The sequence below is a fragment of the Otolemur garnettii genome, unplaced genomic scaffold (assembly GCF_000181295.1).
Source record: "Otolemur garnettii isolate 467f Iridium unplaced genomic scaffold, OtoGar3 scaffold00010, whole genome shotgun sequence".
Taxonomy (NCBI): domain Eukaryota; kingdom Metazoa; phylum Chordata; class Mammalia; order Primates; family Galagidae; genus Otolemur; species Otolemur garnettii.
The window spans coordinates 2938093-2965599 of record NW_003852405.1 but is presented as its reverse complement, the minus strand read 5'-3'; the positions used below and the strand labels follow the sequence as shown (position 1 = coordinate 2965599).

At 40.1% G+C, this 27507-nt stretch overlaps 1 protein-coding gene and 1 pseudogene across 1 annotated transcript in view; one reads left to right on the top strand and one right to left on the bottom strand.

The window, feature by feature from the left end:
- The window catches only part of LOC111723294 (calcium-binding mitochondrial carrier protein SCaMC-1-like), a 73036-nt gene extending 54859 nt beyond the window's left edge, over positions 1–18177 (bottom strand). The window contains exons 1-3 of the mRNA XM_023509871.1: positions 17995–18177; positions 17659–17661; positions 444–570 (exon numbers count right to left, since the gene is read on the bottom strand). Coding sequence (XP_023365639.1) covers positions 444–570; positions 17659–17661; positions 17995–18177 — 313 coding nt within the window. The remainder of the gene's footprint in view (positions 1–443; positions 571–17658; positions 17662–17994) is intronic.
- A 4953-nt stretch (positions 18178–23130) lies between these two features.
- On the top strand, positions 23131–23948 carry LOC100962330 (annotated as a pseudogene).
- The last annotated feature ends 3559 nt before the right edge of the window (positions 23949–27507 follow it).

Below are 27507 nucleotides of genomic sequence, written 5' to 3'. Positions count from 1 at the left end.
GTACATGTGAAATTGACTAGGTGTAGAATATAAATGTCTTAACACAATAACTAAGAAAATGCTGTGAAGGCTATGTTAACCAGTTTGATGTAAATATTTCAAATTGTATATAAAACCAGCACATTGTACCCCATGATTGCATTAATGTACACAGCTATGATTTAATAAAAAAAAGTTTTTAAAATGTCATTTTTAAATTATAAAAGTTTTAGCTCATACATTTATATTGAAAAAAGTAGAAAGGCCTTCTTACTAAGCAAAGAAGCTTTAAATTAATTATGACAGAGCCTTCTACAAAAATTATTTAATTGCTGCTAGACAACTAGTAGAAATAACTGAATCTTTGATAATAGGAGTAAATTAAAGGGTAGTAAAAGTACTCTTTACTACTGACAGTTATTATTCATGTTTAACTAACTCTGGATAGAAAAACACATACATACCATCTTTATTTTTGTCCAGACTATTAAATGCCAGTCTCATTTTTTTCTCATGGTCTTGAAGGTAACGCAAAAACTCTCCAAAGTCCAATTCTGAATCCTTGTTGGTGTCTCCGGCCTTCAAAATTGCCTACAAGAAAGAAGAAACTCATTGCAGAGCTATATCATAAGTAAAGCCAGTGTACCTTGTTAACATTTACACATTTCACTCATGTTAATTATAATTTCCATAAGCATCCATTATTCTAGTTTTTTAGAATAGCTACAAGGTTAATATATTAAGCAATTTTTAAAATTTGTGCAATAGTAAAATTAATAGCCACCATGCCACTTCAAATAAGTAAGAATCTTATTAGGAAGTATTTACCTTCAGTAAACAACGAATGCCAAGTACCTCAGGGGAAGAAAGATACTAAGACACATAGGCTTTGCCATTAGGAACCTCACAATCTCTTATCCAAAAGAGATAAAATATGTGGAATTCAAGTATGTCTCCTAGCTTAACGGTTTGAGAGCGATCCTTGTAAAATAAGAGTGTATGTTCAAATCTCGCTTTAGACCTGATGCTTTTTTAAATAAAAAAATTAACAATAATTTTTTAAATGCACATCATATATGTTTCCAGCAAATTCCTACCTCAGAGGGCATGTCTTGCTCAGCTTTGTGACAGCAATACCTGCATAAAGTGTGGCATAAATAGGTCCTTAATAAATATATACTGAATTCAAAAATTCATGCAACAATCCAGATACTAGACTAGGCATTAGGGACTAAAAGACAAGAAGATAATAGTCTCTGTCATGAAAAAAGTTACAGACTAGTAGAAACCACTCATATAACCAAAGACAATGTGTTAGGTGATATAATGGGAATATATTTAAGCGATGTTTATGGGAATTCAGGAGAGTCTTCCCAGAGGAAGAGTACTTCAGCTGAGACTGCCAATAAAAATAGTCATTAGCTGCATGGATAAGTTAAAGAAGATATTCTAAGAATATGTGACAGTATTTGCAAGCAGGCAAAATATATGTTAATTACAAAAACATAGTAATAATGGTGGTGATAATACTAACAGCTAATACTCATTGAGTACTTACTTCTAAGTACTTTATATGTATAAACTCATTTAATCTTCATAACAACCTTAGATAGTCCCAATTTGCTAAGTACAAAATGCAAGGGAGAAAAGCAGCAGATGAGTAAGGCAGGGGAGAGATCATAAGAGGATATACATGCCATAAAAAGGATTTCAACTTAATCCCCAAGGTGTTTCTCAATGAGTGGGATACATTTGGTGTATACATACAAACATACAACACTAAAACATAGTGTAAAAAAAAATTCCTGTTCAAATTTTCTTTCAATCCTTCTGAGTACATCGCGGAGAACATTACAATGTGCTAATAAGCCTCAATACTTGCCAAATTTTTACAGAAAAAAAAAGTATAAGTCCTAGGCTCACCTTCATCAGACAATACAATCCCTGACTTATGATGGTTTGACATACAATTTCTCAACTTCACAATGGGTTTAGTAGAGTATAAATGCATTTTGATTTAAAATATTTTTGGCTTACGATGAGTTTATTAAGACATGATCCTGTCATAACTCAAAAAGCATCTGTATTGTATTAAGCCAGATTTTTATTAATAGCAATTTGTTTTCAATTTATTTATTTTATCCTCACTTATAATCTACTAGTTTTCCATTTATGGTAGTGACATTCAGCAAGATGGCAGAATAGGAATTAGTAAATATCTGGCTCCATTGATCTACAAACGAAGTTCAGTAAGCAACTATCCATAGACAAGAACATCTTTTTGTAAACTCCAAAACTTGCCAATAAAACTAAGACATCTATGTGGTCCAGAAAACTGAACAAAACCAAATTAGAAGAGTAAGAAAAATGGTCTCACTTTGACCATTACTGTCCCTCTCCTCCACTAAATCAACACAACACCAGACAAAGAGGAGTTCTCTGGGTTCATAGTCTCTATCAGGGGAAAAGAGACCCAAACGCAGACATCTGGCTTCTCTAGCATTTTGAAATCCTTTTCAGTTTTGAAATCCTTCTCAGCTCAGGGGGAACACTGGAGAAAATGGCATGGCTCAACCACTAGAACCAGGTAGAAACAAAAGAAAGGAGACAGAAATCATAGGAGACACAGGAAATCAAAGGAGACAGCATGCAGATCTTGGTGGTACCTCTGTGTTCCTGACAGCTGGACAGCTGGCACCTGATTGGAGATAACAGCAAATTTCATAGCCTGACCACTAAGCAAAGCTGGTTACCTTCCCAAGCACAGTAGGAAATTCAACATAGCTTAAATCCCTAGATGCCTAGACTCCAGACCCAGCCGCAGTGTCCATCCAATACCACTACCCAGGCAGAGAAACATCCACCTCCACCCATTTCAGAGAAGCAAAGGGATTAGACCAGCTTGACCAGGTAATTCAAACAGTGGCTTGACCCAACCAAAAGCCCAACCCACAGTTCCACACTGACAGGGAGGTAATAATCACACTTTTCTAAGTAGCATAGCCTATGGTCCCATCTGTCATAAGTGGCAACTCCACCTAAATTTGGAGCCCAGCATATAGCCCTGCCCAACTACAGATCCCAAATAGCAGATTGCCAATCCATAGAATACACCTATGACTGGCCTGGCCAGATGCCATCACAGTCCTGCCTGATAGCAGAGCCCAGCCAGTCATCTCCCACACCTGACATCAGAACAAAGGCAGTTTCCCAGCCAACTAGAGAACTCATGACAGCTCTGCCTGCCCAGGGCCATCACCAGCTGATCTTTCTAGAATCATAAGCTACACTAATGATAAAGGTCTAACCCTGCCAAAAACAACTATAAAGAAGAAGGGGCTGTCTTGTAAATGCGTAGAAAACCAGGGAAAAACATAAGGATTATAAAGAATCACAGAGTCATAACACTTCCAAAAGAATAACATTGAGTCCATAAAGCAACAATAATGAACCCTAAAGAAGTGGAAGTCTATAAAAGACTGACAATTCAGAATAATCTTCCCAAAGAACTCAAACTAGACCTCCCATTTGATCCTGCAATTTCATTACTGGGCATCTACCCAGAAGAAAAAAAAAATCCTTTTACCATAAGGACACTTGCACTAGACTGTTTATCGCAGCTCAATTTACAATCACCAAAATGTGGAAACAGCCTAAATGCCCACCAACCCAGGAATGAGTTAATAAGCTGTGGTATATATATACCATGGAATACTATTGAGCCATTAAAAAAGATGGAGACTTTACATCTTTTGTTGGAAGACACATTATTCTTAGTAAAGCATCACAAGAATGGAAAAGCAAAAATCCTATGTACTCAATTCTAATATGAGGACAATTAATGATCTAGTACACAGTGAAAGGTGGGGGAAGGGAAGAGGAGAGAGAGGGAAGGAAGGAAAGGGAGGGGGGTCATGGTGTGTGACACACCTTTTGAGGGCAGAACACAATTATAAGAGGGACTTTACCTAACAAATGCAATCAATGTAACCTGGTTCTTTGTCCCTTAATGAACCCCCAGCAATTAAAAAAAAATCAGTGAACAAGAATATATGAATATAAAATCTAATGAAATTTGGAAAACAATATGCAAAGCAAGAAGTTTGAGAAAAAGAAACATTAAAGAGAATCAAAGAGAAATCCTAGAGATGAAGAAAATAATGACTCAACTGAAAAATTTAATACAAAGCATAAACAGGCCAGGCATAGTGGCTCATGCTTATAATCCTAGCACTTTGGGAGGTCAAGGCAGGAGGACTTAGTGACACCAGAAGTTTAAGACTAGCCTAAGAAATAGTGAGGGCTTGGCACCTGTGGCTCAAGTGGCTAACACGCCAGCCACATACACCTAAGGTGGAGGGTTCGAATCCAGCCCAGCCCGCCAAACAACAATGATGGCTGCAACCAAAAAACAACCAGGCATTGTGGCGGGCACCTGTGGTCCCAGCTACTTGGAAGGCTGAGGCAGGAGACTCACTTGAGCCCAGGAGTTGGAGGTTGCAGTGAGGTTTGATGCCACGGCACTCTACCCAGGGGGACAGTTTGAGGCTCTGTCTAAAAAAAAAAAAAAAAAAAAGAAAGAAAGAAATAGTGATAACCCATCTCTACAAAAAATTTAAAAATTAGGCATGGTGGTGCATACCTATATTCCTAGCTACCTAGAAGATTGAGGCAGGAGGATTACTTGAACCCAGAGTTGGAGTTATAATCTATAATCACACCACAGCACTCCAGCCAAGACAACAAAATAACACCTTGTCAAAAAGGGGAGGGGGGGCACCTTGGGCACCTGTAGCTCAATGGTTAGAGCACTGGCCCTGTGCACCAGGGCTGGGGGGTTCAAACCCAGCCCAGACCTACCAAAAAAAAAAAGAGGAAAGGAAGGAAAGGATGGAAGCAAGAAAGGAAGGACTAATGAACCTGTAGACAGGTCTTGTCAGAATCCAGGCTCATTAAAGTATATAAAAAAGCAGGTTCTTGCCAATTTTTAGCCACTTATCCTCCTCATTCACTGCATCCAAAGCTAATAACTTATATTAAACATCTAAGTGATAGAAACCGAAAAGTAATCATCAACACACAGGAAGATGTGTAAAAGTATTGGTATTAAAATACCCAAGATGTAACCCACATTGGGCTTTTCCATTATATAAGGATATCACAAATGTCCATTTCAGAACAGACTGTTAAAATATGTCTTTCTTCAAAAAACTTCTTCTGGAAATATGATTTAATTATCTCCTTTTAAAGAATTCTTCCTTCTTATTGGACTAAACCTTTCTTTATCTGGCTAACTCTTAATCTTTCTTTAAGTCTTAGCTTACTTGTTATCTCCTTATCAGATGGGCCCTCATATGGGACTATGTGAAGCAAACTAACATACAAATTACAGCTATCCCCCAGAGAGAAGAAAAAAGAACAAGAAGAAGTGAGGAAAACTGATTCCAGGGAATTAATAAGGAAAACTTCTCTGGTATCATTAGACATTCAGACATCCACACACAAGATGGTCATTAAACACCAGGAAGATGCACAGCAAATGAAAAGCTCCAAAACACATAGAAAATTCCTTTTTTTTCTTTTTCTTTTTTTTTTTTTTTGAGACAGCGTCTTGCTTTGCTGCCCTTGGTAGAGTGCTGTGGCATCACAGCTCACAGCAACCTCAAATTCTTGGACTTAAGCAATTCTTTTATGTCAGCCTCCCTAATAGCTGAGACTACAGGCACCCACCACAACACCCAGCTTTTTTTGTTGTTGTTGTTATAGTTGTCATTGTGGTTTAGCAGGCTCGGGCCAGGCTCAAACCCACCAGCTTCAGTGTATATGGCCGGCATCCTAACCACTGAGCTATAGGCACCAAGCCTGAAGAAGAAAACTCTATAAGCAACAAGACAAAAGCACCACCTCATCTACAAAGAAAAATTCATCAGCTTAACTGTGGACTCTGTAGCAAAGACCTTACAAGCCAAAAGGGACTGGGGCCCCTGCTTTAGTCTTCTTAAATATAGGAAGAGCCAGCTAAGAATCTTGTATCCTACAAAACTAATTTCATAAACAACAGATAAATAAAGATTTTTCCAGAAAAGCATACACTGAGGGAATTTGTCATGACCAAACCTGCATTAATGGAAATACTCAAAACAGCATTATAGAGAAATCAGCACACTAGATGCCCACCTCTGAAAAATTACCCCAAAGCTAAAGCTCACAGCTAATATAAAACAACAGCACAAGAGAGAAAACAAAGCCATAGGTAATACCCAACAAGATGCTCAGAATAGGCTTGGTGTCAGTAGTTCAGCAGCTAGGGCATCAGCCACATACACCAGGGCTGGCAGGTTTGAACCCAGCCCTGGCCTGCTAAACAATGACAACTACAACAACAAAAATAGCCGGGCATTGTGGCAGATGCCTGTAGTCCCAGCTACTTGTGAGGTTAAGGCAAGAGAATTGCTTAAGGCCAAGAGTTTGAGGTTGCTGTGAGGTGTGATGCCACGGCACTCTACCAAGAGCAAATAGTAACACTCTGTCTAAAAAAAAAAAAAGGTCGGCACCTGTGGCTCAAAGGAGTAGGGTGCCAGCCCCAAATACCAGAGGTGGTGGATTTAAACCCAGTCCCAGTCAAAAACTACAAAAAATAATAATAATAATAATAATAAGATGAACAGAATAGCATCCCACACATCAATACTACCACTCAACACAAACATTCTGAATACTCTACCCAAAACACACAGACTGGGTGAATGGATGGAAAAAACACAATCCAGTATCTTCTATCTCCAAGAACACATCTAACACACAAGGATGCACACAGGCTCAAGATGAAGGGATGAAAAATATTATTGTACACAAATGGAAACCAAGAGACAGCAGGTGTAGCTATCTTCATACCTTATAAAATTGACTTTAAATAAACAATGGTAAAGAAAAATAAAGATGGTCATTTTACAATAACAAAGGGAGCAATTCAACAAGAAGGCAAAATAATCTTAAATATATATGAACATAACATAGGAGCTCCCAGATTCATAGAATAAATTCTACTAGATCTAAGCAAAGAGATAAACAGTAGCATTGTAATTATCAGGGACTTTAATACTACTGACAGAGCTGGACAGAGATCATCAATGCAGAATATAAAGAAGCACAAGACTTAAATAGGTCTCTAGAACAACTGGATCTAACTGACATTTACAGAACATTCCACCCCAAAACTACTGAATATGCATTCCTCTCATCAGCACATAGGACATTTCCAAAGAATAACCATATTTTATGTCAAAAAACATTCTCAACAAATTCAAAAAACTGAAATCATACCAAGTATCTTCTCAGACCGCAATGCAGTAAAACAAGAAATCAAAAGAAATACTGAAATCTACAAAAAGTCATGAGAATTAAACAACTTGCTAATGAACAATCCTTGGGTCAATGATGAAATAAAAATGGAAATCAAAATATTTCCCAAAGTCAGAGACAAAGGGGACATAAACTATCAAAATCTTTGAGATTATGCAAATGTAGTGCTCAGAGGAAAATTAATGTCTACATCAAAAACACAGAAAGATCACAAATTAAGAACCTAATGTTACATCTCAAGGAACTAGAAAAAGAAGACCAAACCAAACCTAAAGCCCAGAGAAGAAAGGAAATAACAAAGCTCAGAGCAGAACTAAATGAAATGGAAACCAAAGAAACAATACAAAGCATTGACAAAACAAAAAGTTGGTTCTTTGAAAAGATAAAAAAAAGCGACAGGTTGCTTGTAGGATTAAACAAGGACAGAAGAGAGCTGACCAAAAAAATTCAAACAGAAATTCAAAAAGAGATATTACAACTAATACCACAGAAATAAAAAATATCATCTGTGAATACTATGAAAATCTCTAGGAGACTAAGATGTCCAACTGGAGCCAGCTTTACACAGAGGCTCCTGTACAAAAGGAGAGTTAAAGGACAGAAGTTTAGCAAGTAAGCTGATGGTTTGGAGCTGAGCCAAGAGAGAATTCTGAAGAGCACACATCATCCTGCTGAGATGAGCTGCAATCTTAAAGAAACAAACAATAGGTACAAAACCCATTGCCAAGCAGATGGAGTCCCCTCCCCCATGAGAACAGCTCACAGTATATTTTCTACACACAGTGAGCAGAGTTCAGATCTCCTCCTACTTTATCCCATGGGAGAGACCCTCTAAAAACTGAAACTCCTTCCCCAGAAAGGACCCACTAGTGTGCCATGGCACTCTCCTGCCAGGCATAAAACTGAACATGTACTCTACCTACAATTCTGAACTGCCAGCACTTCTCTCCACTCTCACCCCATGGTCTGGAAGCCTGTCCCCCATGGAGTCCAGATTATTGGGCATGTTCTTGAGAGGTGCTGACATGGAGTGGGCTGTTACAAGTTGGTGCTAAATTGGCAGCATGGTAAAGTGGGGACTATGGAGTGAGGGAGCCATACTGGAGAGGGAGAGATGGTTCCCCAAGGCACAACACAGCAGCAGCAGCAGCCGGAACAACAGGGCTCACACCCCTGGTGATGTTTTGGAGAAACACTTCCCTCCTCTCTTAACAAGCAGAGGAAGTCGGGCTTCTGCTCCAGTGGCAGCCACAGGTGGAAAAGATCTGGGACATAAATGCCAGCCCCATGAGCAAAGGGTATGCCTGAGGTGGTACCTGCCTGGGCAGATGTAGCAGGATAGAGAATAGAATCAATGTGCATACAGAGGTGGCATACTCCCAAGGCGGAGCTGAGTCAGAATTGCTGCTTTTGTGAGCCCAAGATGCAATGGCCCCCAGGGGAGCATAGCGAGGACAAAAGGAGGCGAGGAAGCAGCATCACTCCAGGGAAGGGCAGGAACTGAGAGCTCTAACCAGGCCCACTCCAACACAGAGTGCAATGGAGACAGAGACGCCAGCTCTGTGAGAACTGGCATAGGCATCAGCACAGGGCAGGGCTGAGCTATCGTTTCTGTGAATTCAAACAGTGCCTGGCCCACAGGGAAATATTGCCAGGACAGAAAAGCAAATTCTACAAGAATATAACTGGCAGCAAAATCAACTGGAGGCAGGGCTAGGACTGAGTGAAACCCCCCAGCCTCCATTAAGCACCCAAGGTAGTCAGGCTTCAGCTCTACCTGCCAGCTGGTGGCAGAATGCAGCAGTCCGGCTGAGGAGACATAGATTTCCCAGTGACTCAGGCAGGCACAAACCCCTGGTGCATCAGCTCATTGGAAGGAAATGGGTCACAGCCCTGTGGGGTTACCAGTGACTGGGCAACAGAGGTGCAAAGTGGGGAAGAAGACATCAACCTTCCTGGACTAATTCATTTGCTAGGTGGGCCTTTCTGACTCCATGGAGAGCCAGAGTGAGTCATACTCAAGCTGCCAGCAGACCCCTGCTATCTAGTTGCTGGAGACCTTTTGAACTCTCCCACTTGAGACTTGGTGCTGACTGGGATAATTGATTTTGAACTCTTGATCTGAGCCAATCAAACAAGAACCATCTAAGGTAGTACCCTGGTTGTGTTGTTGTGGGAAGGTTTGATTTTCCTTTTCCAGTTGTTGCCTGTGGGGGGTGGGTGTCTTAGTTATTTGTCTTTCTCCACAGCTGAGTCTTCAACCCAGAGGTACTGATTCACTAGGATTGGACAAAGACCAGCTGAAAACAAGACAGAGCCACTTGGCCCTACCACACCAAGCAGGTCCCCAGTGTCTCAGACCGTAGTGCTGTATGGGTCCGCAAAGCTCTAGGGCAGAGCCAGGAGTTACCAGTCCCAGCTCTTGGGCAACGGGCTGGTTAATCACTCTCCAGGATCCCCCAATCCAATTTCACATTATCCGCTCATCTAGCCAAACAGTGAAAAATAATCTGGGGCAGAATCAGCAGAAAAACTCCAGCAACATGAATAATCAGAGTAGATCATCTCCCCCAAGGAACAATAAGGCAGACACACCAGAAGATCCCATTCATAAACAGGTGGCTTCACATCAGAATTCTGTTCTACCAAACCTTTAAAGAGGAACTAGTACCTATATTACTCAACCTTTTACAAAGTATAGAAAATGAAGGACTACTACTACCCAACACATTCCATGAAGCAAACATCACCTTGATCCCCAAACCAGGAAAAGATTCAACAAGAAAAGAAAATTATAGACCAATATCTCTAATGAATATTGAGGCAAAAATATTCAGTAAGATCCTAGCAAACAAAATCCAGCAACACATCAAACAAATTATACACCATGACCAAGGGGATTTTATCCCAGGGTCTCAAGGCTGGTTCAATATATGTAAACCTATAAATATAATTCATCACATAAACAAAATAAAAAACAAAAAACAAAAACCATATGATTCTCTTAATTGATGCAGAAAAAGCTTTTGATAATATCCAGCATCCTTTCATAATCAGAACACTTAAGACAATAGGTATAATACGAAGGGACATTTCTTAAACTGATAGAGGCCATCTACAGCAAACCCAGAGCCAATATCATATTGAATGGAGTTAAACTGAAATCATTTCCACTCAGATCAGGAACCAGACAAGGTTGCCCATTGTCTCACTGCTTTTTAACATTGTAATGGATGTCTTAGCCATTGCAATCAGGCAAGAAAAGTCAATCAAGGGTATCTATATAGGCTCAGAGAAGATCAAACTTTCACTCTTCACAGATGATATGATGGTATATCTGGAAAACCCCAGGGATTCAACTACAAAACTCTTAGAAGTGATTAAGGAATACTGCAACATCTCAAGTTACAAAATTAATACTCACAAATCTGTAGCCTTTATATATACCAACAATTGTCAAGCTCAAAAAATAGTCAAGGACTCCATTCCTTTTACAGTAGTGCCAAAGAAGATGAACTATTTGGGAGCTTACCTAACAAAGGACATGAAAGATCTCTATAAAGAGACCTATAAAACTCTAAGAAAAGAAATACCTGAAGATGTTAACAAATGGAAAAACATACCATGCTCATGGCCGGGAAGAATCAACATTGTTAAAATGTCCATACTACCCAAAGCAATATTCAATTTTAACACAATCCCTATTAAAGCACTACTGTCATACTTTAAAAACCTTGAAAAAATAATACTTCATTTTATATGGAATCAGAAAAAAACTCAAATAGCCAAGACATTACTCAGAAAAAAAAACAAATCAGGAGGATCATGCTACCAGAGCTCAAATTATACTATAATTCAATGGTGATCAAAGCAGCATGGTACTGGCACAAGAACAGAGAGGCAGATGTATGGAACAGAATAGAGAATCAAGAGATGAACCAAACTACTTACCATCATTTGATCTTTGATAAGCCAATTAAAAACATTCAGTGGAGAAAAGACTATTTAACAAATAGAGTGCTCAGTAAACTGGCTGGCAACCTGTAGAAGACTGAAACTAGACCCACACCTCTCACTGTTAACTAAGATAGAGTCTCACTAGATTAAAGATTTAAACTTAAGATATGAAATGATAAAAATACTAGAAAAAAGTGCAGGGAAAACTCTTGAAGAAATCTGCCTGAAAGAATATTTTATGAGGAGGACTCCCCTGGGCAATTGAAGCAACATCAAAAATATACTACTGGGACCTGATCAAACTAAAAAGCTTCTGCACAGCCAAGAACACAATACGTAAAGCAAGCAGACAACCCTCAGAATGGGAGAAGATATTTTCAGGTTATGTCTCTGACAAAGGTTTAATAACCAGAAGCCACAGAGAACTCAAGCATATTAGCAAGAAAAGAACAAGTGATCCCATCTCAGGGTAGGCAAAGGACTTGAAGAAAATATTCTCTGAAGAAGACAGGTGCATGACCTACAGACATATGAAAAAATGTTCATCATCCTTAATCATCAGAGAAATGCAAATCAAAACCACTTTGAGATATCATCTAACTCTAGTAAGATTAGACCACATCACAAAATCCCAAAACCAGAGATGTTGGCATGGATGTGGAGAAAGAAGAACATTTCTGCACTGCTGGTGGGAATGCAAACTAATACGTTCCTTTTGAAAAGATGTTTGGAGATCACTAAAGGATCTAAAAATAGCCTTGCCATTCGATCCTTTAATTCTTCTATTAGGTATATATCCAGAGGACCCAAAATCACTTTATAACAAAGATATTTGCACTAGAATGTTAATTGCAGCCCAATTCATAATTGCTACGTCATGGAAGAAGGCCAAGTGCCCATAGACCCATCAATGGATTAATAAATTGTGGTATATGTACACCATGGAATACTATGCAGCCTTTAAAAAGATGGAGACTTTACCTCTTTCATGTTTACATGGATGGAGCTGGAACATATTCTTCTTAGCAAAGTATCTCAAGAATTGAAGAAAAAGTATCCAATGTACTCAGCCCTACTATGAAACCAATTTATAAGCACCCACACTTCCATATGAATGTTATAACCCAACTACAGCCCAAGATGAAGAGGAAAGAAGAGGGGGAGGATGAGAGGAAGGAGGGTAATTGGTGGGACCACACCCATGGTACCTGTTAAATCTACTAAGGGTAAAATATAAATATCTTAACACAATAACTAAGAAAATGTGGTGAAGGCTATGTTAACGAGCTTGATGAAAGTATTTCAAATTGTATATAAAACTAGCACATTATACCCCATAATTGCATTAATGTACAAAGCTATGATTTAATAAAAAATAAATAAATAAAAATAAACAACAAAAGATAAGAAAATCTCTATGCACATACTCTAGAAAACATAGAGGAAATGGACAAATTCCTGGAAACACAAAACCTCTCAAGAGGAAGAAAATACAAATCCCAAAAAGACCAAAAATGAGCATCGAGATAGAAGCATTAACAAAAAAATCTCCCAACAAATAAAGCTTCACAACAATTGGTCTGACAGCCAGAGTCTACCAGACTTACAAAAAAGAACACCAAAAATTATTCTATAATATTATAAAGAGAGAATACTTTCTAACTCATTTTATGAATCTAGTATCACCATGATACCAAAGCCAGGAAAGGACACAACAAAAAAAGAAAACTACAGAACAATATCCCTTATGAGTATAGATGCAAAACTCAACAAGATATTAGCAAATTGAATTGAACAGCACATCGAAAAAATAATTCACTATGACCAAGTAGGCTTTATCCTAGTGATGCAAGGATGGTTCAACATACATAAATCAATAAATGTGATTCACTACACAAACGTAAAAACAAAGATAATATGACCACCTCAATAGATGCAAGAAAAGCATGTGACAAAATCCAGATCCTTTCATAATAAAAACCCTGAAAAAATTAGACATAGAGGGAACATACCCCAAAAAGCCATATATGAAAAACCCATAGCCAACATCATATTGAGTGGGGAAAGGTTGAAAGCATTCTGCCTAAAACTGGAACAATATGAGAATGCCTAACATAGTACTGGAAGTCCTAGCCAGACCAATGAAGTAAGAGTAAGAAAAGAGTATTCAAATCAGTCAACAACAACATACACAGGGCAAAGCAAGCCCTCTTCAATAAATAGTGCTGGGAAAATTTAATAACTACATGCAGAGGAGTTAAATTGTCTCTAACAATATATAAAAATTAATTCAAGATGGATTTAAATGTAAGGCATGAAACCATAAAATTCTAAAGAAAATATAGAAAAAAATCTTCTAGACAGCAGGCTAGGCAAAGAATTTATGACTGAGACCCAACAGGCAATTACAGCAACAACAAAAATAAATAAATGGAACTTATTTAAAAGCTTCTAAATAGTAAAAGAAACTGTCAATAGTAAAATAGGCATCCTACAGAATGAGAGAAAATATTTGCAAACTATCCAATAAAGAGCTAATATACAGAATCTACAAAGAACTCAAACAAGTCAGTAAGCCCAATCCCATTAAAAAGTGAGCAAAAGACAAGAACAGAAGTTTTTCAAAAGAATATAAACAAATGACTAACAAACATGAAAAGACACTCAAAATAACTTGTCATTGGGGAAATTCAAATTAAAACCACGAGATAGCACCTTACACTTAGCAGAATGGCTATATAATACATGTTGGCATGGATGCAGAAAGAACCAAGCACATACAGTGTTAGTGGGACTATAAATGAGTACAACCTTGATGGAAAACACTATGGAGATACCTGAAAAGAAATAAACACGTATAGACCTACCATTCTATCCATCTATCCCACAACCAGGTATCTACCCTGAGGAAAATAAGTAATTTTATCAAAAGGATTCCTGCACCCATTTACTGAAGCACAATTCACAACTGCAAAGATGTAGAATCAACCTAAGTGTCCATCAATTTAAATAGATCACAAGGTGCCTCTGAGATTCTATTAGGAATGAAAGTGGATTCCTTGCCTTGGTGCTGCTTCAAGTAACTGTACCACCTGGGAAGGACAAGGGTGGCCTGTCTTGGTGCTACCTCATCTTAGTCCTGCCCCAGTCAACTACCACACCTGGGAGAATAAGGAACCCCTGCTAATCTTTGAAACAAGGCAGGGAATCTCTCAGCCTGCAGGTCAGGCAGCCCAGGCACAATAGGATTTGGAAGGTGACCTAGAGCAACATAAGACTAATTATCATGTTATTAACAGTCCATTAAGTGGTTCCATGAAGACGTGATGTCTGAACCACGAGGGCCCAGTCCAGGCAGTATAAAACAACGCCCCGTCCCCCACCATTACCAGAGATTTTCTATTACAGCAGGGGCCCATTTGTTGTCTGTGGTGAACATATCTTCCTCTGTAAACCTATCTTTCTCCTCCTCTATAAACCTTATTTCACCCTCTCTTTGCTTTGGGTAGTCTGGTCATTCTTCTGCCAAAAGCACACCAAGAACCAAGAATGAAACAACTGCCAACCCCAAAAATTCATTAGTGTTTTTGTACTACTTAGCCACAGAAAGGAATGAATTGATGATGCCTTTTGCCACAGTTTGGATGAAACTGGAGACCATTATCTTAAGTGAAGTATCTCAGAAATGGAAAAACAAACACTACATATACCCTTTAATCATTTGGAACTACTCGATGGGCACACATGGGCACAGAGAGACATCAAAGTTCTTGGCTATCAAGAAGGGAGAGGCAGGAGGGGGAGAGTGTTAAAAACCTACCTAACTTAACATAAGGACACTTGCACTAGACTGTTTATCGCTGCTCAATTTACAATCACCAAAATGTGGAAATAGCCTAAATGCCCCCCAACCCAGGAATGGATTAACAAGTTGTGGTATATACATGCCATGAAATACTATTCAACCATTTAAAAAAATGGAGACTTTACAGCCTTTGTATTAACCTGGATGGAAGTGGAACACATTATTCTTAGTAAAGCATCACAAGATCAGAGAAGCATGAATCCTATGTATTCAACTTCAATATAAGAACGATTAATGACAATTAATGACACAGTGGGGGTGGGGGAAGGGGAGAGCTGAGAGAGAAAGAAGGAGGGAGAAGTGGGGGGAAGGAAGAGCAGAGAGAGGGAAGGAGAGAGGGTGGTGGGGTCTCAGTGTGTGACACACCTTTTGGGGGGCAAGGCACAATAGTAAGAGGGACTTTACCTAACAAATGCAATCAGTGTAACCTGATTTCTTATACCCTCAATGAATCCTCAACAATAAAAAAAAAAGCCTACTTAACATATACAGTGAACACTATCTGTGTAATAAACACACCAGTAGCCCTGACTTAAGCATTATGAAAGCTACCACATAAGACAAACATTTATACTCCCTAATATTTTGAAATAAAATAAAATGCATACTTATGTGATAAGGCAAAAGCAGCACTAAAAGGATGTTTAGGCCAGGCGCAGTGGCTCACGACTGTAATCCTAGCACTCTGGGAGGCCAAGGTGGGTAGATTGCCTGAGCTCATAGGTTTGAGACCAGCCTAAGCAAGAGTGAGAACCTAACTCTCAAAACAGCCGGGTGTTGTGGTGGGCATCTATAGTCCCAACTACTTGGAAGTCTAAGGCAAGAGAATCGCTTGAGCCTAAGAGATTGAGCTATAATGCCACAGCACTCTACAGAGGGCAGCAGAGTGAGACTCTGTCTCAAAAAATAAATAAATAATTAAAAATAAAATAAAAGGAATGTTTATAGAGATAAATGCCTATTTTAAAAAATAAGACAGCATGTTACAAGGGCACATGTCAAATTTATTAAGAGTATAAATGTCTTAATACAACATTTAAGTAAGCGAGGTGAAGGCTATGTTAACCAGTTTGATGTAAGCATTCCAAATTGTATATAAAATCAAAACATTGGGCTCAGTGCCTATGGCTCAAGCGGCTAGGGTGCCAGCCACATACACCTAAGGTGGCGGGTTCGAATCCCCCCCGGACCCGCCAAACAACAATAATGGCTACAACCAAAAAATAGCCGGGCGTCGTGGTGGGCGCCTGTAGTCCCAGCTACTTGGGAGGCTGAGGCAGGAGACTCGCTTGAGCCCAGGAGTTGGAGGTTGCTGTGAGCTGTGATGCCATGGCACTCTACCCAGGGGGACAGCTTGAGGCTCCGTCTCAAAAAAAAAAAAAAAAACATTGTACCCCATAATTGCAGTAATGTACACAGTTGCAGTTATAATTTAATAAAAATTAATTAATTAAATTGAAAAGTCAAAAAACAAAGATCTCAAATCAACAACTTTACAACTTAAGGAATGAGAAAGAAAACAAACTAAACCCAAAGCTATCAGAAGGAAGGAAATTAAGATTAGTGAAGATATACGTCAAACAGATGAAAGAAATGTAATAGAGATAATCCACTAACCCATAAATTGATGCCTTGTCAACAAAATTGGCAAATCTTTAGCTAGATGGACTAAGAAAAGGAGATTAAAATTATTAAAATCAGAAATGAAAGTGAGGACATTATTACTGCTTCTACAGAAATAAAAAGAATTATAAGAGCATACTAAGTACAATCATATGCCAATGAACTGGATAACCCCATGAAATGGAAAAATTCCTAGAAACGTGAAACCTACCAAGACTAAATCATGAAGAAACAGAAAATCTGAATAGATCAGTAAGTAGTGAGGAGAATGAATAATCAAAAATCTCCCAACAAAGAAAAAAGTCCAGGACATGACGGCTTCACCACTAAATTCTACCAAGCATCCAGAAAACACTAATCCATCTAAAAAAATAAATAAATAAATAAGTTGAGACTTCAACTTATTTAAGGTGACTTTCAAAGTCAAAGAAAGAGGTCAGATGTTCTGACTCCTCACCTTTGAAACAAACACCTGTCTTGCCTGAAAATACTGGCTATAAATTGAAAGCAGGCTTCCTTCCTATGTCGGGCCATTACTAAATAAATAAGATCTAGATAGTTTGAACTTCTAACAACAAAAGCTCACTGATAAGAGAGCTGAGATTAGGAGGAGTAATATCTGAAGACTATTTAGGGGAAATCAAATAATTTTTCTCTTGGTATCCTGACACTTCTATCTAAATAGTTTTAAAATAATCAAGACTACATTAGAGAAGAAAGGCACCCTTAATCAGCTGTACGTGTAAACCGTGGATCAAGACCTGAACTTTCCCTAGACTTTTGATGTGGATGTCAGAAAGGGGGCTCTGTGGCATTCATCTGAGCCTGTCATTTAGAGAAAATCCTGAAGCATCCTCTCCGAGGCTGAAAACCTTCTGAGAAAGAAATGGTCTTTTACTTATGCACGAAGGCTACCACAGCCCCCGACGTTCTGTGCTGGTTCAGTAAATGTTAACGAGCCACGAGAAACGCTGAGCATCTTCCAAAAAGCCCCAAAGGCTTTTGTCACTATGAAAAATAACTATTTCATTTCAAGAAGAAGGTTGAGAATATGTTTCGTTTGGGCATACTATCCTGCGTGTACAAAGCTCACGAAGAGGAGACTCCCACCATTACTCCATGGGGCTTTGAAAGAAGCTTTGGGGAAGACAAGTTTGACTTCATCCACCATCTCTCCAGACTCCCGTTGCCACATTCCGGTCGCTCACCTCCGCATTCATGCCAAAGCTGGAGCTCCAGTTATTCAGCCCCTCCCTGAGCTCCTGGATGTCCACCACGCCGTCCCCATTGCGGTCCAGGTCTTCGAAGAGGATCCCGTAGGGTAAGTAGTCATCACCGTAATCGTAACAGGCCGCGGTGGGGAGCACCCAGCCGCGCAGCCAGCGCCGCATGGCCCTTCCGGTGCCGCCCCACGACGGCCGGGACCACTCAGCGCCGGTGAGGGGCTCCCGCCACCCCGCCGGCGCTGTGCCACCTGCAGCCATCCCCTCGTCGCCCGGGCTGGGCAAGGCGGCGGGGCTGGGCCGTCCGCACAGCTTCAGCAACTGACTGGCACAGCCGCCGCGGTTCGGAGCCCGCGCGGGCCTGAGCAGCGGAACCTCGGGAGCGCCCCCTCGTGGGACCCCGGCCGACCGGCCGCGCGAGCGTCGTCCGGCGCCGGAAGCTGGAAGCTGAGACGCCAGACGTAGAGGGGTTTGGTACCCAGGACGATCCGGATGGGACTATCTCCGCAGAAGTGGGGAGAGAGCACGTTCCATCGGTGGCCTCGAAAGGGATTTCCAGGCACAAACTCAGTATCTGCGCGAAGTAACTGCAAGAAGTCAGAGCCGCGGGCAGTGAGGCGGGGAGGAGCGAGTTGCTCTAAAGTGCTACCCTGACGTCAGCAGGCAGTGCCCGGGCTGCCACCTCCCTTCCTAGGGAACACCAGCCCCTAAGAACCCTGTGACCCTACAGGAGAGATCTGAAAAGGAGAGTCTTTCCCCAGGAGCCTCTGCCTTTGCCCCTTTCTCTTCCTTCCTTTGCTGGCGAGCCCATGTTGTTTCCAAGAATCCATCTCCTCTTCCTCATTCCCCACTTCCTCCTAAAGCCACTGCAGTCTTGTGTCTCCCACTACCACCTGCATCACCGAAATTCCTTGACACAAAATCACAAAGACCATCTGCTAGGACATAAAACAAGTCAATACATTTTAAATAGCGGAACTCATACAGAGTATGTTCTCTGAACACAATTAAATTATAAATCAATCCCCAAAAGGTATCTCAAAATACCCAAACATGTAGAAATTAAATAACATTTTTTTTCCAGGCGGGGTGGATCACTCCTGTAATCCTAGCACTCTGGGAGGCCAAGGTGGGTGGATTGCTTGAGCTCGAGTTCTAGTGCAGCCTGAGCAAGACTGAGACCCCCCACCACTACTAAAATAGAAAAACTGAGGATCGCTTGAGCCCAAGAGGTGGAGGTTGCTGTGAACTGTGATGACACAATTCTGTACAGAAGGCAACAAAGTGAGACTTTGTCTCAAAAAATAAATTAATTAATTAAACAGAAAAGATTCTTTTAAATAGTATGTGGATCAAAGAATAAATAGCAGTCCAGATGATTTTTTTGTGTGTTCATGTTCTTACTGGACATCAGTAAATGTTCAAAGTATGGTATTAAATCTATGAACAAGATTAGGCTCTTCAGAGGGTTTTAAATCCATTGACCTGTAAGCCTAAATTTTTCTAGGATTGTAAAGTGTATTTGGGCGGTGCCTGTAGCTCGGTGAGTAGGTGCGGGCCACATACACCCACGGTGGCGGATTCAAACCCGTCCTGGGCCAGCTAAAATTACAATGACAACTGCAACAATAAAAGCCGGGCGTTGCAGCGAGCACCTGTAGTCCCAGCTACTTGGGAGGCTGTGACAAGAGAATTGATTAAGCCCGAGAGTTGGAGATTGCTATGAGCTGTGATGCCACCGCACTCTACCAAGGGCAACATAGACTCTGTCTCAAAATAAATAAATAAATAAGTGTATTCGATGGGAGAAGAGGATTTACAATACTTTTGAGGTTTGCTTTCATCTCTCCATATCATTCCTAACCTCGCTCAAATATTACACAGGATTAGATGTACTAGGCAGGGGTCCTCAAACTTTTTAAACAGGGGGCCAGTTCACTGTCCCTCAGACCGTTGGAGGGCCGGCAGCGATGGCAAAAACACTCAGCAGGCCGGATAAATGTCCTAGGCGGGCCGCATGTGGCCCTCCGGCCATAGTTTGAGGAGCCTGCTAGAGGGTGTGAGCTCAGACATACTTGAGCTTGAATCAGCTCCACCACCACTTCTACAACCTTGGGCAAATTACTTAACTTTTCTTTAAGACTCAGTTTTCTCATTTCTGAGATAGAAGTTATAATTCTACCTACTTCATAGGATCATTATAAAATCAGTAAAATAATGATGTGAAGGGTTTATAACTGGCCCATACTACACATTTAACAGTTTGCTATTATTGCTACTTTCTTTGTTAGAAATCACACCCTAACAGCAGACAGTATGGAAATGTTCTACTTTGATAAAACAGTATCAGTTGTTTAAGAAATTAAACTTGGGGGCTGTGGCAGATACTTTGCATTGACCTTTCAACCTTCATTCTACATTTTTACATGGAGACCATGGAATGCTCAAAACTGCATTTCTAAACTCCTTTGAAGCTAGGGTTCTGTATCAAAAGCCTTCCTCCAATTATACACCTTACAAAGAATTTGGAAAGAGGAAATAAGATCCCTTCTGCTGTTTTAGCCAGCATGCAAAGTCATGAATATGAGAGCTTACACCACTTTTGGTGCCCAGACTCTGCATTCCAATTACTCACCAATTTCATGGATATCTTGAAGCAGATTTGACAAGGATGGTGGCAGCTACAGCAACAATCTGAACTTTGAATTGCACCCATACTCAATTCATTAATGTAATGAAGGGATCACCTTTATTTTTTCTATAAACTGCCAGAGAGTAAATATTCTAGACTTTGCAGGCCACACACGATCTCTGTTTATTCTTCTTTGTCTTTACTATACCATCCACAAAAGGAAACTTAGAAACTGAACATCATTAACATTTAGAACATCTGTTCATCAAAAGACACAATTGGGAAAGTTAATATTCAATGCACAGACTGAAAATTCACAATACATATAGCTAACAAATGACTCCCATGCAGAATTTTTTAAGAACTCCTACAAATCAATTTTTGGAAAGGCAATCAATTCAATTAAAAAGCCGTAAAAAGACTTTAACAGGTACTTCACTTAAAGAACTCTCAATGGCTTCTTTTTTTTTTTTTTTTTTTTTTTTTGAGACGGAGCCTCAAGCTATCCCCCTGGGTAGAGTGCCATGGCATCACACTCACAGCAACCTCCAACTCCTGGGCTCAAGCGAGTCTCCTGCCTCAGCCTCCCAAGTAGCTGGGACAGGCGCTTGCCACAATACCTGGCCATTTTTTGGTTGCAGCCATCATTGTTGTTTGGCGGGCCCTAGAGCCACAGGCGCCGAGCCTCAATGGCTTCTTAATTATTGGAACAATTGGAATAATTGGAATAATTTTTGGATAATTATAATTTTTGGATAATTGGAATAATTATTGGAATAATTTTTGAATGTAACTGGATTCCAGAGGTTGTTTGCAATGCTTTTAACCCCTGAAAGTTAGCAGTTCTGATAAGTTTTAAATATTAATGATGATTTATTGCTCTGATAACAATAAATTGACTTCTCTCTTTTCTGAAATGTAAAATTACTTGTCCAAGCTTCTTTATTTATTTAATAATTCAGAAGAGACCCTTCAGGATTTCCTCTATCCTTTGCTCAAAAAGGTATAAAAACCTCTAACATAGGCGGATTCTTATTACAATAGTTTGAGAATCTTTTTCGATCTCATGTGAATTAATACAACACAACTTCCTGTCAGTAGAAGGCTAGATAATTATATTCATATTTATAATGAATTGGCATGTAGGAATAAAAATGAAATAAAATTACATGTATGTGTATCAGCACAGATAAGTCTAAAAATGTTGAGTGAAAAAAGCACTTTTTAGACTACATATGCAATATATAATTATAATGTTGATTTTTATGGATACATTCATATGTAGAAAAAATTAAAATATACATGGGAGTAAAACACACACACACACTTCAGGATAAGAACTATGTCTCAGGAGGGAAGAAAAGAGGTAGTGTTTGAAGCAAAATGACAGAAAGTTAAATAGTATGGTGAGTACATGACAGTCAGATTTATTATATTCTTTCTGCAATGCTCCCTATTTCATTTTTAAGCTCTATATAAAGACAAACCCAACTTACTCTTTTTGTTACTCAGACTGGCAAAACTGATCATGGAAATATTTAATAAATAACTGAGATTAATTCAATAATTAATTCAAAAGAAGATTTAATTCAATAAATTGCTCCCATGTTTTGATGATGTTACTTTCACAAATAGTCTACAATTTTAAATGTTCGAATTGATCTATGCGGGTCAAAGAACATAAACCAAAATTCTATTTAAGAAAGACCTGGAGTCTCGCTCGCAGCTTCTTTCGCGGCCGCGGGGGCCCGAGAGGGCGGGAGCGCGGTTGTGGGGCGAAGCAGGGGGCCCAGCCTGGAGACCCGGCCGGCCGCAGGCCTGGGGCGCCTTCACGCCGTCTGGGAGCGGATAATGCTGTGAGCAGGCGCCGCGCCCGCCGACCTGGCTGCAGCTGCGCGCACCAGCTGGAGCTGCGTGCGCCCGCGGGAGGCGTCGGGGCTGGGACTCTCTGAGGCTCTGGATTCATAGAAAGACTCTGCCTTGAAATTTCAGCAGGGCACTCAGGGGCGAAGTGGAAGAATTGCAGCAGTCTCTTTCAAACAGCTTTCTCATTTGTTTATTCATTCAACAAACATTTATTCAGCAGCATCTGTGAACAAGATGCAGCTCTTTCTCCCAGATGGCACCCTGCAGGGGAGAGAGAGAACCCGGTGACAGCTGGTGGGTCTGAGGCTATAAAGGCAGTCCTGCCCCAAAAGAGTCTCCAGCAGAGAGTGTCAAGGTTATGTGGGGATTCTGGAGTTCTTGCTCTGGTGTAGATCCGGTTTCTCCTTGTGGAAGGGGCTGGATGATGTAACCAACTCTCCCGGAAGCCCCACTTGAACCGCAGGAAGGTCTCTTAGACCCCATCTCATTTCAGAGCCAATTCTGAAGCCACTTGAGAAAAATGATGTGATGGTCCTATCCAACAGGATTTTTCAGAAACATACATCTGTGAAGAAAGTGGCCCCTTTTCCCTCTAGTAAAACAGATAATTCTCAAATTCCAAGATGCCAGCCAAGACCCCAATTTATCTGAAAGTGGCCAATAACTAGAAAGGAAAGAAATTTAAACTGAGGGACATTTTGTCTCCTGATATCATCAGTCCTCCCCTTGGAGACTTGCCCCACATCATTCACATGGGCAAAGAGGACCAGCATGACGTTTTGGGAGCTATTTCTTTCCTTCAGGGGAACTATGAGCTTTTACCGGGGAACCAAGAGAAAGCATGCATGGGCCAGTTCCCTGGGCATAACGGGTTCTTCCCGGCCAACAGCACTTCAGACTCCATGTTCTCAGAAACGCCCTCTCCGGTGCTCAAAAACGTGATCTCCCTCCCGACCATCGGAGGGTCCCAAGCTCTCATGCTGCCTTTATTGACACCAGTGACGTTTAGTTCTAAACAGGAGTCCTTGGGCCTGCGAAGCTGCCCAGGCTTAGCTGTGAGCCGGTCATGGAGGAGAAAGGTCAGGAGAAAAGCAGTCTGCTGGAGAGGGGGAGAGTCCACCAGGGAGACCCTCTTGGGGCTCCAGTGGTTCTGCATCTGAGTCCAGCCAGGGTAGGGACCGCCACTCCTCCAGCCTGTCGGAACAGTACTCAACCTGCCGAGGGCATATTTGACCATCCTGCCCTGTGTGAGCTCCCCAAGGGAAAGACTAAATCAGAGGAGTCGCTCTCCGATCTCCCAGGGACCCTCTTCTCACTGCAGCTCGACTTTGGGCCCTCACTTTTGGATGAGGTGCTGAACTTCACGGATAAAAATCGGTATCAGGATGCCAGCTCTTCTCCTCCGGGGTTAAAAGCATCAGACAACAACAACAAAAACTAAGCTAGACTAACTCCGTCCTCACACAGTTGAAAGAAGGGCTTCCCGGGCTGTGCTTGCAGTTGGGTGATGGGTTTTCTAAAATAATGTTGCTACAAAATGTATTTTTTTACCTGTTTGCACAAACAGTTCAGAGAAAAATAAATAAATAAAACCATCCTGGCAAAAAGAGGAAGTGAGTCAGAACCCATTTTCGGCGGATCAGCTCACTTTTGTTGTTTGCAGATACATAAGAAACTTGGCTAGGCCGGCACTGGCACCGGCTATGAAGGGCTGGACCAGTCACGTTGAGGAACTTTACAGGACTTCACTACACTCGGATGTTTTCTGAGCCAGAGGAAGTCAAAATTTATTTAACACCGAAGCCTTTTTTGTAGACCCTTTTCTAGCTTATCTTGTTTGGGCTCACCATAGTGAATTCTCCAGTGTTAAAGCTTTTCTCTAATTTCACATTTGAACAACTTTGTGGGTTTGGGGGATTTTCTTGTCTTTCTTGTGGTTCTTATGTATCCCTTTATGTTTTATTTATATCGCAAAATTTTGACTGTCAGCTACATGTTGGTAAGACACAAGCAAAGTATTACTGTAACTAAGTTATTTTTAAAGTTATAATATATTTTTACATGCCCTTGGCAAAAAAAAAACAAAACAAAGACCTGGTCCTAAAAATCAAGAAAATCTATAGACATGAGACAAACATGTGAAGGGATTTGTAGCTGTGGCAGTTTTCAGTTAAATAGCAGGTTTGGGAGGGTTTCAATTTATTTAATGTATCTTATCAGTAACAAGTGTATTCAATTTATCTTATAAGTAACAAGACAAAGCACTTTGTCTTCTACATATTGAATGGGAAAACAGCATATGTATTCTAGAACACTTATAGCATTGTGGGTACTCAAACATTTAACTATAATCAACGTTTTATTAATGCATTTCTATCTATCCCTCTCCTATCAACTGTGATGCTTGAAAAAACTAATGATTTTATACCAATATATTTTATACCAATTTTATACCAATATATACCAATTGGTATATACCAATATATACCAATATATACCAATAAATGTATATGTATATATAGTGTATAAGATGTCAGTATGCACATATATATGTATGTACATACAAATACTTATCATCTTGCTTTATAGTTTAGTAGAATAAAACACATGACTGCATATAACCTATTTATTGTGCTCAGAAGAGAGTTTACAGTTTTCCCTTACTGCGTTAGCACATTAGAAGCCAAATCAACTATGTGTTGATTCCCAGGAAGGGGAGATCCACACGTCTAGTTCACAGGCATTCCTTTCCATTTCTGTTCCCGTCCTCTATAGACAGGTTGGTGGATCAAACCTACCTTGGCCGTCATGAGATTAAACTTTTATATCACCTTTTTCCAGGTAATTGAGCTCTGTATAGAAATACTTCTAGCTCTATTAACAAACAAAATAAAGTGAAGATACATAAACTCACAGGTTAAAATCAGAATATTTCTCCAAATCCAGAAATACAGAATGCACATCAAAACAGTTCCAACTCACTTGCCACACTGCCACTCATAAATTTTATTCTAAAACACGGAAAAAAGGTAAGTGCCAAAATACTTCAGATCTACTGATTCTTTTTCCAGTATATTTTATTCTAAATCAATCTCTGATCTTTGTTACCATAATGCTATCAAGGGATCCAGCCTGTGATATAATTTTTCTTCTATATTTTAGAATAAAAGTCCCCACAAACAGACTCAATTTCTAAAAGTTTTTAATTATAGGGGAACTGGGGAGCAGAGGGAGGGAGGGGGATGTGGGGCCACAGTGTGTGACACAACTCTTGGGGGCAGGACACTATTATTAGAGGGACTTAACCCAACAAATATAAGCAGTAACCTGGCTCTTTGTATCCTCAATGATTCCCCAACAATAGAAAAAAAAAGTTGTTTTAGGCTTTGTTTTTTTTGTTTGTTTGTTTGTTTTGAGACAGAGTCTCATTTTGTCGCCCTAGATAGAGTGTTGTGGCATCACAGCTCACAGCAACCTCAAACTCTTGGGTTTATGCAATTCTCTTGCCTCAGCCTCCCAAGGAGCTGGGACTACAGGTGCCCACCACAAAGCCTGGCTATTTTTAGAGATGAGGTCTCACTCTGGCTCAGCCTGGTCTCAAACTGGTCAGCTCAGGCAATTCACCCACCTTGGTCTCCTGGAGTGCTAAGATTATAGGTGTGAACCACCATGCTCAGCCAAAACTTTTTAATTATAAGGCATGGGTAACACAAATTATTTTCATATCATGTCCTTTATTTTAGTTCTAATTATGTGAACTTTAGGAACTGATTATAAATTAACAAGACTCCTTCTTTTAATAAATCCTATTTTAGGGGGGGATCTGACTTTAAAAATTGCTTGGTTTTGTTACTCAAATTTATGTTACTTGTGCATGTACATTCATTTCAATTTTTATAAAATTTAGTTTAACAACTTAATCCCATCATTAGTAGTTTAAGTACCCTGTTCCAACCTAAGGAAATTAAATTCCTCTGATTTCACAGCAAACGAAATCATGGCTTTTCATAGAGGGGAAAATTATTCTTTTGACACTTCTTACAGTGTTTTGAATTTTAACACTCTGTAACTAAATTTAATAATCTTGGGAAGGATGATGAAACTACAATATTAGAATAACTCAAAATCTGTAATCTAAAATGGCAGAAGTGGCTGGTAAAGTGGTTCACGCCTGTAATCCAAGCACACTGAGGCTGAGATGGGTAGATCCTTTGAGCTCAGGAATTAGAGACCAGCCTGAGCAAGAACCAGACCTTGTCTCTAAAAAAATAGCTAGGCATTGTGGTGGGTGCCTATACTCCAGCTACTGGGAAGACTGAGGCAAGAGGATCATTTGAGCCTGAGAGTTTGAGGTTGCTGTGAGCTATGACTCCAGAGCACTCTACCGAGGGCAACAAAGTGAGACTGTGTCTCAAAAAATAAATAAATAAGTAAAATGGCAGAAATATTTGTGTCCTTAAAAATTTGAAAGGTGGGCTGATCAAATATAGTCACTAAGTATTAGGTATGTATATTATTAATTATAAAATTTATAATTTATCTCATTAAGTCATGACTTTAGAGCCAATCTAAAGTTTATAATGTAATTATATATAGACATCTTGCAAAAAAAAGAGGATCTGGATAAGAATACAATGCATCCTTCATGTAAGTTTAAGATTTCAAACAGGTATTCCAGTCAGCCTTTCTTTATTCTAATAAAACTGAGTTTTAAAGTTGAGTATAAATGGTAGGAAAAATACGAAGAACCCATTCAGTAGTTTTCCCACCTTTTTGAAAAACAGACTTAAAGCTCGGCACCTATGACTCAAGTGGCTAAGGCACCAGCCACATACACCTAAGGTGGCAGATTAGAATCCAGCCCGGGCCCACCAAAACAACAATGACGGCTGCAACCAAAAACTAGCCGGTTGCTGTGGCAGGCGCCTGTGGTCCTAGCTACTTGGGAGGCTGAGGCAGGAGACTCGCTTGAGCCCAGGAGTTGGAGGTTGCTGTGAGCT